The sequence below is a fragment of the Sceloporus undulatus genome, chromosome 4 (assembly GCF_019175285.1).
Source record: "Sceloporus undulatus isolate JIND9_A2432 ecotype Alabama chromosome 4, SceUnd_v1.1, whole genome shotgun sequence".
NCBI classification, from domain to species: Eukaryota; Metazoa; Chordata; class Lepidosauria; order Squamata; family Phrynosomatidae; genus Sceloporus; species Sceloporus undulatus.
Window position 1 is genome coordinate 89,955,778 of NC_056525.1, and position 13,579 is coordinate 89,969,356.

Genomic DNA, 13,579 nt, shown 5'->3' on the forward strand with positions numbered 1-13,579 from the left:
TTCCAAAGGGCTAGACTTTGCCCACAGATGCATAATTTACATCCTGGCATACGTTTTTGTTGTGAAAAAGTTATGTCAGAAATGGACAATTTTCAGTGGAGCTAGTGACTACAAAAGCCTTCTTCCTGATGTGTAGGGCAGGAACAGAAACAGAAAAAAGTAAATTTAAGCTGCCACTCTGACTGCACAGAACAACTTCTCTTCCCCAGAATAACATATCTTCTACAAAAACACCAGCCATCAGAGTTCTCAACTGGCTGTGGGAGTGAGAAGATGTCAGTAGTTCTGCATCCAAATTTCCATGCATTTTTGTTGCTGCCAGGGACCTCCAGTATAGTGGATCTTTTAATTCTTTTACTTCAGTTCAAATAACTAGCAAAGGGTAGGGCAAGTCTTCCTCCTGAAGAACTCAGAAGCAGATAGATTGGTTCTAAACCAGTATTTGGAGGCTGCAAATAAAGTCAAAACATTCAGAAAAGATGGTGTTATTGCTGGTTGTCAATACCAACCCTGATCATTCTTGAGAAAGTGTTATTCTGCTTCATGAGACTGCTCTTTGATCTTCCTTTACTCCTAAACAGAAGTCAGGAGCTTCTTCCCCTCCCCCCGGCCTGTATCTGCTAGTCTGCAGCTTTCGTTATTTTTTTTCTCCTTTTCAGAAGGGATCTTCCACACTTTTATAGTCTACTATAATTGACTTGTCTTGGCTGCCCCTGAAGCTGACATGGGATCAAACTAGACATTACATTAGAAGTCCTTTTGTGCATCATAGTGCATCATTTTCTGTGTTCTTGTTTTGTAAAACAGCTATTGGGGTGAATGGGCTGGAGCCATCTGCAGATGTTCAAGTTGTGGTGGGTGGACTATATAAGTTATATACAAAACATAAATGAATTTAATAGAATCATAGAGCTGGAAGAGACCACAAGGGCCATCCAGTCCAACGCCCTGCCATGCAGAAAATAACAATCAAAGCATCCCCAACAGATGGCCATCCAACCTCTTCTTAAAGACCTCTAAGGAAGGAGACTCCACCACTCTCCGAGGAAGAGTGTTCCACAACCCTTACTGTCATGAAGTTCCTCCTAATGTTGAGCTGGAATCTCTTTTCCTGTACTTTGCATCCATTGTTCCGGGTCCTAGTCTCTGGAGCAGCAGAAAACAAGCTTGCTCCCTCCTCAATATGACATCCCTTCAAATATTTAAACAGGGCTATCATATCACTTCTTAATCTTCTTTTCTCCAGGCTAAACATACCCAGCTCCCTAAGTCGTTCCTCATAGGCATGGTTTCCAGACCCTTCACCATTTTAGTCACCCTCTTTTGGACACGCTCCGGTTTCTCAATGTCCTTTTTGGATTGAGGTGCCCAGAACTTGACACAGTATTCCAGGTGGGGTCTGACCAAAGCAGAATAGAGTGGCACTATTACTTTCCTTGATCTAGACACTATACTTTTATTGATGCAGCCTAAAATTGCATTGGCTTTCATGTTTAGACTTGGGCTCCCTCTCCAATATATCTCATTATGTACATGCAAATATTCCAAAATCTGGAAAAAACAAAAACAAAATCCAGAACTGGATTTCTGGTCCCAAACATTCAGATTGTTTTTTATGGATGTTCTTATTTTCTCTACATCCTCTTGGGGCCCCTGGCAGGTTGAGAAGTGATAAACAAAATTATTCTGCAACCAGCTTTGGTGTGCAGCTTTAAAGAAAGGATGTGAAACATCTCTTCTGGAACATATGTGGCTACTGAGTGAGCCTTTTGTTACTGCTGCTTCTGCTGATTATATCATTTATATATGTTTCCTTTAAACAATTGAGGACAACTTACAACTTATATGCAGTTGTTAGATGTGTTTTCTGTAAGGCTCTATTTATTTGTTTTTTTCTTCAGGGGAGTCATCAAAATTTCTGAACTCATACCTGAGCTTTTAAAAACTTAATCTCAGTAATTTGGAAATGCCATATAATTGCCCATAAATTAAGTAGTGTTTTTCATTGAGTGGATGGTGAAGAAGGGCTTTTGAACTTTCAGAATTATATATATATTTGTTAAATTGTTTCTTTTGTTTTATTTTATTTATAATATGCCTTTATCTCCAAATTAGGATGTAACACAACTGGAAAAAAAGATTAGCTAAATAGATGCAAATAAAAAAACAAAAGTTATAATAGTAAAGCATAATTAAAGCACTTGAATCAAAAGCAAGTTAAATAGAAAATCAGTAAGAAAGTAGAGCTAGTAGAAGCTCTTTTTTTGTGGACCAGTTGGCTTTGAAAAACACATCTGAATAAAAAAGGCAAGATGTGATTCAAATCTAAGGGTGCCTCTACACTGTAGAAAAAATACAGATTGACACCACTTTAAATGGTGTAGCTCCATTTTATGGAATGCTGGGATCTACAGTTTCACAAAGTTTGTTGCCTCTTCTGCCAAAGTGTGCAGGTACCTCACAAAAATACAAATTCCAGGATTCTGTAGGATAGAGCCATGACAGCTAAAGTGGTGTCAAACTGCATTATTTTGTACAGTGTATTCACCCTAGATTATCACAAAAGATACAAGGCCCCAAAGAATAATTATAATATAGTAGCAGGTTTGCTTCTTTTCCAAGGACTGTCAAAGATATGAAGAATTAAAATAATAGGAAAAGGAAGGATGGACTTCGTCAAATGAGGTTTGTTTTTTGGTGAAGGCAAAACATTTTGCAAACCATAGTCTCTTGTCCTCAGAAGTCTAGGTAAGGAAGAAGTCAGATTGATAGGGTCTTACCCCAGGCACTAAGATCTTCCAAAATAATTGTGTGCTTCTGTTTTAGAGTGCCCTCTAAATTGTTGTACTAGGATTTAGTCTGCCAAGAGTAATGTAAAGGAAGAACTAATTTTCTAAAGAGAGGGGACATGATGCAGCAATTTTGTTAATAGTTAAGCGGGTCTGAGTGTGTTCACGCCTGGATGAGAGACAATCTGGAAACCCACATATATGCACTCTGCCTTGATCTCCCTGGAGGAAAGGCGGGATATAAATGCATAGATATAATTACTGTACATACGATTATTTCCTCTCTTGCTAAGCTCTTTTGATATTCCCTATTCATTCTTTGAGGTTATTGCTATTTATTTTTTGGGCTTAACTGCTATCAGCATTTCAGGAATTGTATCATCAGTCTCCATGCTAGAAGGCAGAGGAAGTAATAGTTCACTAAACTTGCATAATTTCATGAGACTATTCAAAAGAACTAAATATGCATTTGCAATGCATTTTTTTTTCTTTTTTTGAAAATGAATGCTTCACCTTGGTTGTATCCAGCTTTAATTTGAATTCCGTGGACATGATTCTTATTAGCATAAAAACTAATCACACCAATTTTTAAGTCTTTGAAAATATTCATGCATCCCCCTTTGATCCAGGTCTACTGGGTAGAAATATTGTTTCCTTACTGTTTAGAAACAGAAACCTTTATTTTATGCTGATTTTACTAATACATATAATTGTGAGATCTCAGAGTGGATTTTAGCAGCAGAGACTGGTGGATGTGGCTCATCCTTTTTTTCTTCATTCTGCCTCTCAGTTGTATTTCCCAATATAAACCTCCCCCCTAGCCAAATTAGTTCATAGATTACACTAATATTGCTAATGTTGTGGTGGCTAAAATACCTTATTAAAAAAAACCACTGCAGCATTTTGACTGAAATTATGTACCCATGCCCTTAGGAATACAGTTTATTTCTCTCTGCCACATAAGTAACTGGCTTACGTCTAAGTAGACACATATAGGATTGCACTGTTAGTTAACTGGTTAGTTTGAGTGAAAAACTTTCAAATCCATTAAAAAGGTGCCCTCAGCTAAGTTGGCAACATTTAAAAAACAAACAAAAACAAGGCCACTTATTTCTTATACAAGAAGTAATACTCTCTTGTAAAACAGCAGACATCGTTCATTCAGCTTTCCAAGATATTTTGGTGTGCCTCTTCCCTTCTGTCATACCATTAGCCATGGCTCCAGACAGACAGGCAAAAATAAAGCTGCTTCAGGTCACTTTGGAAGTATGCTGTTTAAATGATGCATGCATCCTAAGAGTCCGGAAACTGCGCCAAAGCCATGCTTCAGTCCTAAAGACCCGAAGCAGTTTTATTTTGGCCTGTCTGTACAGGCCCCATGCTATATGGTAGTGAATTGCATGTAGTGGGGGGGGCACAGGGCATTAGTGCTATAATCCTAAATGTAGTTGGGAAGTAAGACCAATTGAATAATGGGGATTTCCCAGTAAACACTGATAGGATTAGGTACTGTATAAGAGTTTAAGATAGGATTAAAGTTCTTTTTCCATATCCACACATGATGCTGAAGATTTTTCTATTGCTAATTGTTTGCGTGTTTTTTATTTTTGTTCACAGGTCTGATAATGACTGTAAGCAAGCCTTGTTATTTTGGAAACCTGCTATTGGGAATTGTAGGAGTAGATGTTAACCTGGCTTATATTTTGGAAGATGTTACTTATTACCAAGATTCTTTGGCTTCCTACACATTTTTAATAGATAACAAAGGTACTATCAATGCCGTCAATATGCTTCCTATTTCAAAGACTAATAATAAAATCTGTAGTATTTGAAAATAACATTACTTTTGAGTCACTCTATCTTATTTCAGGGTTGGGAATTGTGCAACCTTCCAGAAGATGTTAAGCTACAATCCCAGAAGCCCTACCAGCATAGCAAATGATGGGGAATGCTAGGAGTTGCAGTACTAAAACATCTGGAGGAATGCATCATTCCCACCTTGTATTACTTTTTGTTGGCCCTTAAATAATTACCTTTTGTAACTGTGTATTTTTGTGTGGACTTGTGTGGTTTGGTTTATTTACTGTTATGTAGAAATTTTATAAATCCATTCTAAATACATGAAATTTTAATGAAGATTTTTTTAAAAATATCCTTCATATATTATGTTGAAAACTTCATGAAAAACATATCCTTTTTAATTTTTAGGATACACTCTTATGCACCCTTCCCTTACCAGACCCTACTTGCTTTCTGAACCACCACTTCATACAGATATAATCCATTATGAGAATGTTCCAAAATTTGAACTGGTTCGGCAGAACATTCTTAGGTAAGACTTGTAGGTACTTAATACTTCATACAAGGATGCACAATCTCCAGTGGAAATCATGTTGATCTTTACTGGTTGCTACCCAGCAGCTACAGTTGTAAAAAAGCAAATTCCCTGTGGTGCCCAATAGAAAACATGACATTTAATCGTGCCAAGTATAGTTATTGTGGTAACCATTATTTTGATTAGGACACAATTCAGCCTCTCTTTGTAAAAACTGTTGAAATTAGTGGGGAACAGAACAAGAAATACAGAAGTGGTCTTAATTGGTTCTGGTACATTTCAGTGGGATTAGAACAGAAGAACATTTTGTGTTATGTCATATACTGTCTTCTCAGATGCTAAATGTTGGGAAGCTAAATACTATCTTCTTGGATATATGTCTCTCATAGCATACAGTACCAACAATCAGATACTCATTCTAGATTTCATTTCCTGTTTTTTAAAAATCTATTATTCTTAAGTAAATGTACTGTTGGGACACCCCCCCTCCCCAATCTTCTACAAATGTTTATAGAACATATTTATCACCCTTTTGCCCTATGCATTGTTATTTTAACAAAGCTGTTTTGTGCCTATTTCTGTCTTGAAATCTCAACTCAGAAACCATTTCTGCCCCCATTCTGCCATTAATAATTTTTTACAGATCCTTTTCCTGAACATTGGCCCATTTGAAACTGTCTCTAGTGCTGAGATGCCAAGACAGGAAACACAGATTTCACCATAAAAGGCATGATGAAAGATTATTGAATTTAGTGGTGAAGACTCTTGATGGTCATTACATCAAGACCATACAGAAGTCTTATTTCTTCACAACTTCTTGGTTTTATATGTAGATTAACAAAGAGATTAGAGAGACCCTGGAAAAATTGCTTAAAATCTGTTTCCAGTGGGATAAGATAGGATACAGAAAGAAGCAGCAAGCATTAGACTGTGCAACAAAGGTGCTTTACAGACTGCCCAAAAGGGCGGTCTGCCACCGCCCTTGTTTGCTGCACAAAGGAGCCACAGCGGACAAACCGTGCGGCCCCTCTGCGCAGCAAAAAGAAGCTGCAAAAAGTGGCTTCTTGCGGTGCTGTTGTCACAAGGGTGGCGAGACGTGCGGACACTAGGCGTCCGTCACGTCAAAATGGCGCCGCCCATCAGTATAGTGTGCCGCCATTTTGACACCCTCATTACATACGAGGGGCAAGGCGTGTCAGGAAGCGCTGCCCCTCGCGCGTAATGACAGCGCCCAATAGGGCCCGTCGGGAACGCGCCTAAGTGTGTCACAATGCTAATTATATCAGATTTTCAGTTGCTCTGTATTATTGTTACTTATGTATCTTCATGGGTGCAGTTAACAATTAACTTTCAACCACTGACCACCAAGTTATTTTAGTGTATATCTTCTTTGGTGTATTGTTTTTTCTGCTCATCTTTTACTATTCCTATGTTAAATAATTGGCTTAGTTTTTCATCTTCAAAGTATTTTACCAAGCCTTAATCCTTATGCCACCTATGTAAGGTAGGAAGGCTTTTTAGCTTACATTTACAGTTGGAAGATGATAGGTTGCCTAGAGTCACGGAAAAGGAATCATGTTACAATGGAAAAGAGAACTGGGGCATGCAATTCTCTGCATGAACAACTTTTCATTTTTTAAAAGCGGTAAATCAGAGCAAAAAAAATATCCCTCACTCAGGTTTTAAGCAATATCTATAGTGTAGAGGCTAAATTATATTTTAGGAGGAAAATAAATCCAAATGATTGATTAATGTAGTTTTCAGATAAGAATTGTAAGAAAATTCTAGTGTCATACATCTGTTATTCATCCTTCTCTGATCCTGACAATTCATATTCTAATGTACCATGCACAAAGCACTGCAGATGTTACCCTTGCATAAGATGGAATAAAGTTAGATCAGGGGAGCGGAATTCCTATAGTGTAGATAGACAGGAACCTATATATCAGTTTCTGGGCCCAATTATGGATGCTGGTTTTGACCTTTAGGAGCACAGATGACCTAGGAACCTAAGTATCTTACAGAGTGCATACCAGTCTTCCTTTCTGGGCCTGTACAGTCTCTTGCCAAAAATAACTCTCCTGGAACATTTTTAAAGTCTGGGCAGTAGCAATAAAACTCCAAATTTTTAGCTGTTAAAATTTACATTGCACCACAGCCTCTCTAGACCAGCCTCATATTTAAGCATTAGCCTTGGAGCTGTGTGTGTATGTGTGCATGTGCCTTCTAGTCACCTGTTGACTTAAGGTGACCACATGAATTTCATAAGGGTTTTTTTTTTTTTTTTTTTTTGCGGAAGGAATACTCAGAGGTGGTTTTGCCAGTTCCTTTCTCCAAAATATAGCCCACAGCACCTGGTATTCATTGGTGATCTCCCCATCCCATTGCTAACCAGGGCTGACCCTGCTTAGCTTCTAGGATTAGATGGGATCTGGTTTCTTTAGGGAGTCATTGGTGGGCAAAAATTACACTGAACACATGTGAATTTGTTGGCAGTGGGCAAGAGAAACACTCTGTCCACCCTCTGTGTTCAGCAAATGTCTACAAGTGGAAAGCTTCTGGAAACAAGCATAGAAATGCAGTAAGGTAATTCTTTGTCCATTCTGCACTACTTCCCAGTATGGGCTAATAATGTTTGCAGACCGAATTGTTTTGTTCTTTTGTTTCATTTACAAGGCTGCCTTAGATCCTTTAATAGTAAGTGCATCCAGCATTTAGGATGTGTATAACTGTGCCTCTGGTGAATGTTTGTTGTTGTTCTGTGCCTTCAAGTTGTTTCTGACGTATGGTGACCCTAAAGCAAGCTTATTATGGGGTTTTCTTGGCAAGACTTCAGAGGAGGTTTGTCATTGCCTTCTTCTGAGGCTGAGAGCATGTGACTTGCCTAGAGTCACCCAGTGAATTTCATGACTGAGCTGGGAATTGAACCCTGATCTCCAGAGTTGCAGTCCAACATTCAAATGGCTACACAACACTGGCCTTTGGAGTGGGTGCTACACTGGTCTTTATCTGATCTGGTAATTTGCTCTAGTGAGACACAAGTAGCTAGTACTATCCTTGCTGCTAAATACAACCAGTGCATTTGGTCTGCTAGGGATATTATCATGAAAATGTGTCATCTGGAACCAGTTTTCCTGATTGAACATAGAGGGCCACAGTTCAGCATTTGGCTTTGAGTAAATGTTGCCAAGAAAACCTTATGTTAGGTTTGCCTTAGGGTCCAGAAACAACTTGAAAGCACACAACAGTAACAACATAAACTGATGTAGAAAAGCAGTCCACTTCTATTTTTAATTAAGAACAAATTCCATTATAGCCCTTTCTTAAATAATCTCTGTTTAAAGTAAACACAAGCATGGAGTTTCTTTCCTGTTTTAATAACTGGTGGACATTGTTTGTTGCCAACTTAGCCTCCCTCTAGGCAGTCAGCTTATTACAGTCCCCGTGAACTCCTCACTGTCATGGCATGTAAACAAACTGCGTGAAATTGGGAAAGATGCCTACAATGTGAGTTACGCCTGGAAAATGGTAAGTGATAGAATTCATTTAAGGTATGCTAATATATTGATTTATTTAAATTTAAATGGGAGTTATTTTTCTAGTATTTCTGAGAACTGGGAAATCTGCATGGCCTGAAAGCCTTATAGTATTGGATTATAAGCCTGGAATTTCCAAAATTTAAGGATGATACCCCTGCTAAATTGTTAAGGGCTGTGTGAATAATAACATCCAAAGACATTATATATCTGAAGATTTCTTTCTAACTTTCAGAAATCAACAGAGTATGTGCATGTGACAAAATCCTGTTATGAGAGGCACCATAGTTGTTTGGCAGGACTATACCACAATTTTTTCTGAACCTTTCAGTTGACCCTCAGTTATAGGAATACTGAACCCATGTCTGGCATGATTTGGGAGTCCACATGTGGGTAAATTCTTCTTACATGTAGCCTTTGGCTTTGGGAATTACTTCCACAGGAAACAGTATCATGAGAACCTTCCACCTAAATATATTTTTAAGAAAATAAATTCAAGCATCCATGGATTTAGAATATTTGACCACATGGGGTGAACATTTGCTCTCTTCATCTACATTTACTAGATTATTGCACTTACTTTTTCATACTGGCAGGTGAGCAGCTCTATATAACTGTTTCATATCCCTGTATGAAAATGCCAGTTCAGTTAACTGTGTCTGTGTTACATATCAAAATATGTGAAAGCCTGCCAAAACACCACAAAAAAAGTTGGCTGTGGGAAGGACTTTTCCCCTGACTGTGTGTGTGTGTGTGTGTGTGTGTGTGTGTGTGTAGGAATATACAGAAATGAATTCCTCCTCTCCCATTTCCTTACCCCAACATCTCTATTAAAGCCTTCACATCCCTTGTAAGAACAGAGCAGAAATTCTTAATGACTCATCTGTAATACATGAGTGAGGGGTAAAGCAGATGGGCAGGGAAAAGCAGCTGGAACCTCCACTGACCACATGGGCCACTCCCAAGGCAGCCTAAATGCACACAGCCGGACAGCACGGCACAGTGTCAAGCTGCGTCCTTGGTAAAAAAAAATTGTCATCTCCCAACCATGCATGTGCACCGTCTCACAAACACACTGCTGGAAACTGCCTGCTGCCTAGCTGCCATCCCATTGGGTGGTCACCCCTTTGATCAGCCACACAGTCACACCTGAGATCCTCCACCAGGACAGGGCATCAGAATATTGGTGCACAGTAAAACACTAGCAAAGTGCAATCATGCAAACTCCCCCTAAATCACCTCTTCACCCCCCTCCTTCACCCCATGCCCCTCTTGGACTGTCTGGTTTGTGTATGTTGTAATTACATCCATTGGAGGTATCACACTTCCACTTTTTTGCATTGCTGCCAGGACTGCTTGGGTATGGCAGCTCCGTCCTTTTTAGATGTGCATCTGCACCGGTGCATTTGTATACAATTTTAGGATGAAGATTAGGATAGATTGCTCCTTTAGAACCACTCTGATGTTGGGGCATTTATATGCAGGGTCGATGGTGCTCATTTTCCCAGCTAACGTTCTGGGTTCTTTTTGCTGCGTTTTTTAACCCCAGAGCGTGACTTCGATCTGGTTCCTGCATGCTTAGGAGGCATGCATCATCTAAACACCCCACCTTCAGAGCAGTTTGGAACCACTTTATTTGACCCGTGTGTTTCACCCCTGAGTACTTGGAGCTGCCTATTCATGTGAATGGGAGTGCTGAGTTTTCCACAGTACTTCCTATCTCTGAACTACTGCACTATAGAATATCTCCACAGGTACGCATCTAAGGGAAATAGTACAAAATTATTTAGAATATGTAACCTAATAATAGAAAATTAATTGGACAGCAGTTCTTCCATTGGATATCCAAAGTTCATTATCAGGTTGTCTGGGTTTTGAGTATTAGAAGGACTGGAGAAAATAGATCTTTAGGGAACATCCCAGTAAGGTTTTGAAAAAGAAATCTGAAAATAATTTTTCAATTGTTGAGAATTAAAAAGTTTGCACAACTTCAGATGTCCTTTTTTTGTTATGATAAGTATGCTTTCCTCATCAACCTGTATTTGATCTTTGTTTAGGTTCAAGATACTTCTTTCATATTGTGTATTGTTGTGATACAGCCAGAAATACCTGTTAGACAACTTAAAAACCTGAACACAGTACCCAGTAGCAAGCTTCTTTATCATCGATTGGATCTCTTGGGTCAGCCCAATGCTTGCCTACATTTCAAACAGCTGGCAACATTAGGTAAAGAATTTCTTCTCAATTCTTCCTGTCTGTGCTTCTTTTTGCTCTGCTTTTTAACCCGAGAATGCGACTTCGATCTGGTTTCTGCCTGCTTAGAAGGCATGCATCATCTAAACACCCCACCTTCAAAGCAGTTTGGAACTACTTTATTTGACCCTTGTGTTTCACCTCAGAGGGAGAGAAGAACTGCTGGACATGACCCCTTCCCCACCACCATTCCCTTCTTTTATGTCCTGTCTTTTTAGATTGTAAGCCTGAGGGCAGGGAACCATCTAGTTAAAAATAATAATATTTGTAAGCCACTCTGAGAGCCTTTAGGGCTGAAGGGCAGGATATAAATACTGTAAATAAATAAATAATAAATATCCCTGAAAGTTAAAATAGCTATGAGAAAGTAATCAGAATCACAATTACTCAATCACAGCTGGGCAGAGTTAGTTTCTCTGGCTACCTCTTCCAGAAACCCATACTCTGCTGGTTGGGGAATTCTGAAAGTTATCTTCTAAAAAATATCTTTTCCAAGATCTGCTCTTGAATATTGAAGCTCTTTCAAGTACTCTTGAGTATTATTATTATTATTATTATTATTATTTGTGTCCCGCTCTTTTCCCAGAACTGAGACTCAGAACAGCTTCAGCAATAATAAAAATATAGTTAAAACACAGAAAAGTGATACATTAAAACAGAATTAAATTGTTACAATATTAAAATAGATTACTTATTAAAAAATTAAAATACAGTTAAAAAGATAAAAAAATTATAACTTAAAATGATACAACATCCTAGCTGGTCCTTTAAGAACATTCTGTTTTTAAAAGCTTGCTTGCATAAGAAAGTTTTAACCTGCTGGCAGAAGGCCAATAAGGAGGGGGGCATTCTGGTCTCCCTGGGCAGAGAGTTCCAAAGTCTAGGGGCAGCCACCGAGAAGGCCCTCTCTCACGTCCCCACCAACCATGCTTGTGATGGTGATGGGACAGAGAAAAAGGTCTCTCCAGAGGATCTCAGGCTCAGCCGGTTCATACAGGGAGATACGGTCTGCCAGATATCGTGGACCTGAGCCATATAGGGCTTTATAGATCATTACCAGCACTTTGAATTGTTCCCGGAAACAAACTGGCAGCCAGTGGAGCTGTTTCAACAGGGGCGTTGTGTGATCTCTATAACTTGCCCCAGTTAACAGCCTGGCTGCAGCTCTTTAGACCAGCTAAAGTTTCAGAACACACTTCAAAACCAGCCCTACATAGAGCCCATTATAGTAGTCGAAACAGGATGTAACCAAGGCATGTACCACCAAGGCCAGATCTGGTGTCTCAAGGAACCGATGCAGTTGGTGCACAAGTTTTAAATGTGCAAAAGCACTCCTGGTCACTGCAGAGACCTGGGCCTCCAGGTTCAAAGTTGAGTCCAAGAGTACCCCAAAACTACGAACCTGTGTCTTCAGAGGGAGTGTAGCCCCATCTAACACAGGCTGGATTCCTATTTCCTGATCTGCTTTCCGGCTGACCAGGAGCACCTCTGTCTTGTCTGGATTAAATTTCAATTTGTTTTGCCCTCATCCAGTCCATTACTGATGACAGACACTGGTTTAGGACCAGGACAACCTCCTTGGCTGTCATCTACATATTGATGACACTACACCTTAAAACTCCAGACAACCTCCCTCAGCAGTTTCATGTGTATGTTAAACAGCATAGGGGACAACACAGAACCCTGAGGAACCCCACAGGCCAGTGGCCAGTGGCCGAGTCCCCCAGCACCGCCTTCTGTGTTTGCTCTTCCAGGAAGGAACAGACCCAATGTAAAACAGTACCTCCAAGTCCCATCCCAGAGAAGCGGCACAGAAGGATACCATGGTCATTGGTATCGAAAGCCACTGAGAGGTCTAGTAGAACCAATAGGGACACACACCCCGTGTCCAACTCCTTACGTAGGTCATCCACCAAGATGACCAAGGCTGCCTCTGTACCATAGCCAGGTCTGAAACCAGATTGAAATGGATCTAAATGGAGTATGAGGAGAAGAAGAACCCAAACTTTCAGGGAACAACTGGTCCAATGTCTCTACCTAATGCCAAGCCTAATGGTGAGGAACATTAGGCCCTAAGTTCCAACCCTGGTGGTGTCTTACTCTGGCATCCCCCACATGGCCACAACTTCTTCCCTTTAAGTTTTTTAGTAGTTTTCAGAGTTTGCATGAATTTTTCCCATTATGCCCCATTGAAATGTCTTTTCTAAGGCTTAGTTAGTTGTTGATAGTAAAGTCTCAAGCTAATAGGTACATTATTTTTGTTTCCATGCTTTTATATTTGTCCCCGTTGCCCAGGTGAAAGAGATTCCTCACTCATCCCTTACTCCACTTGACTATGTAAGATATGGCCTTTGCTAGTGCAGGGCTGATATTGGTTAATGGGCTGGAAAAAACTCAACAGAGAGCACACAGAGGGAAATTGTAAAAAATTAGTCTGATTGAAGGAGAGCTTCCCTGAATTGCTCACACAGACATAAGGAATGGTACGTCTGAGCTTGCAGGGATCAGGAGCATGTCAGCTTGTGACCTGTGAGCCAACTCAGATTGGTCCAAGAGCTAGAAAGTTAGCCTTTGGGAAATTCTGCGTACTTTCTTCTAAACAATGGCACCATGATATTAGGCAGCATGAGGCAGCTACTACAGATAACAGATGCTGGCACATGTGG

At 39.8% G+C, this 13,579-nt stretch overlaps 1 protein-coding gene across 3 annotated transcripts in view; it reads left to right on the forward strand.

The window, feature by feature from the left end:
- The window catches only part of CACHD1 (cache domain containing 1), a 162,333-nt gene that overhangs the window by 110,594 nt on the left and 38,160 nt on the right, over positions 1 to 13,579 (forward strand). For all 3 annotated transcript variants that reach the window (XM_042463873.1, XM_042463871.1, XM_042463874.1), the window contains exons 10-13: positions 4,407 to 4,556; positions 4,998 to 5,121; positions 8,535 to 8,652; positions 10,718 to 10,886. In XM_042463873.1, coding sequence (XP_042319807.1) covers positions 4,407 to 4,556; positions 4,998 to 5,121; positions 8,535 to 8,652; positions 10,718 to 10,886 — 561 coding nt within the window. The remainder of the gene's footprint in view (positions 1 to 4,406; positions 4,557 to 4,997; positions 5,122 to 8,534; positions 8,653 to 10,717; positions 10,887 to 13,579) is intronic.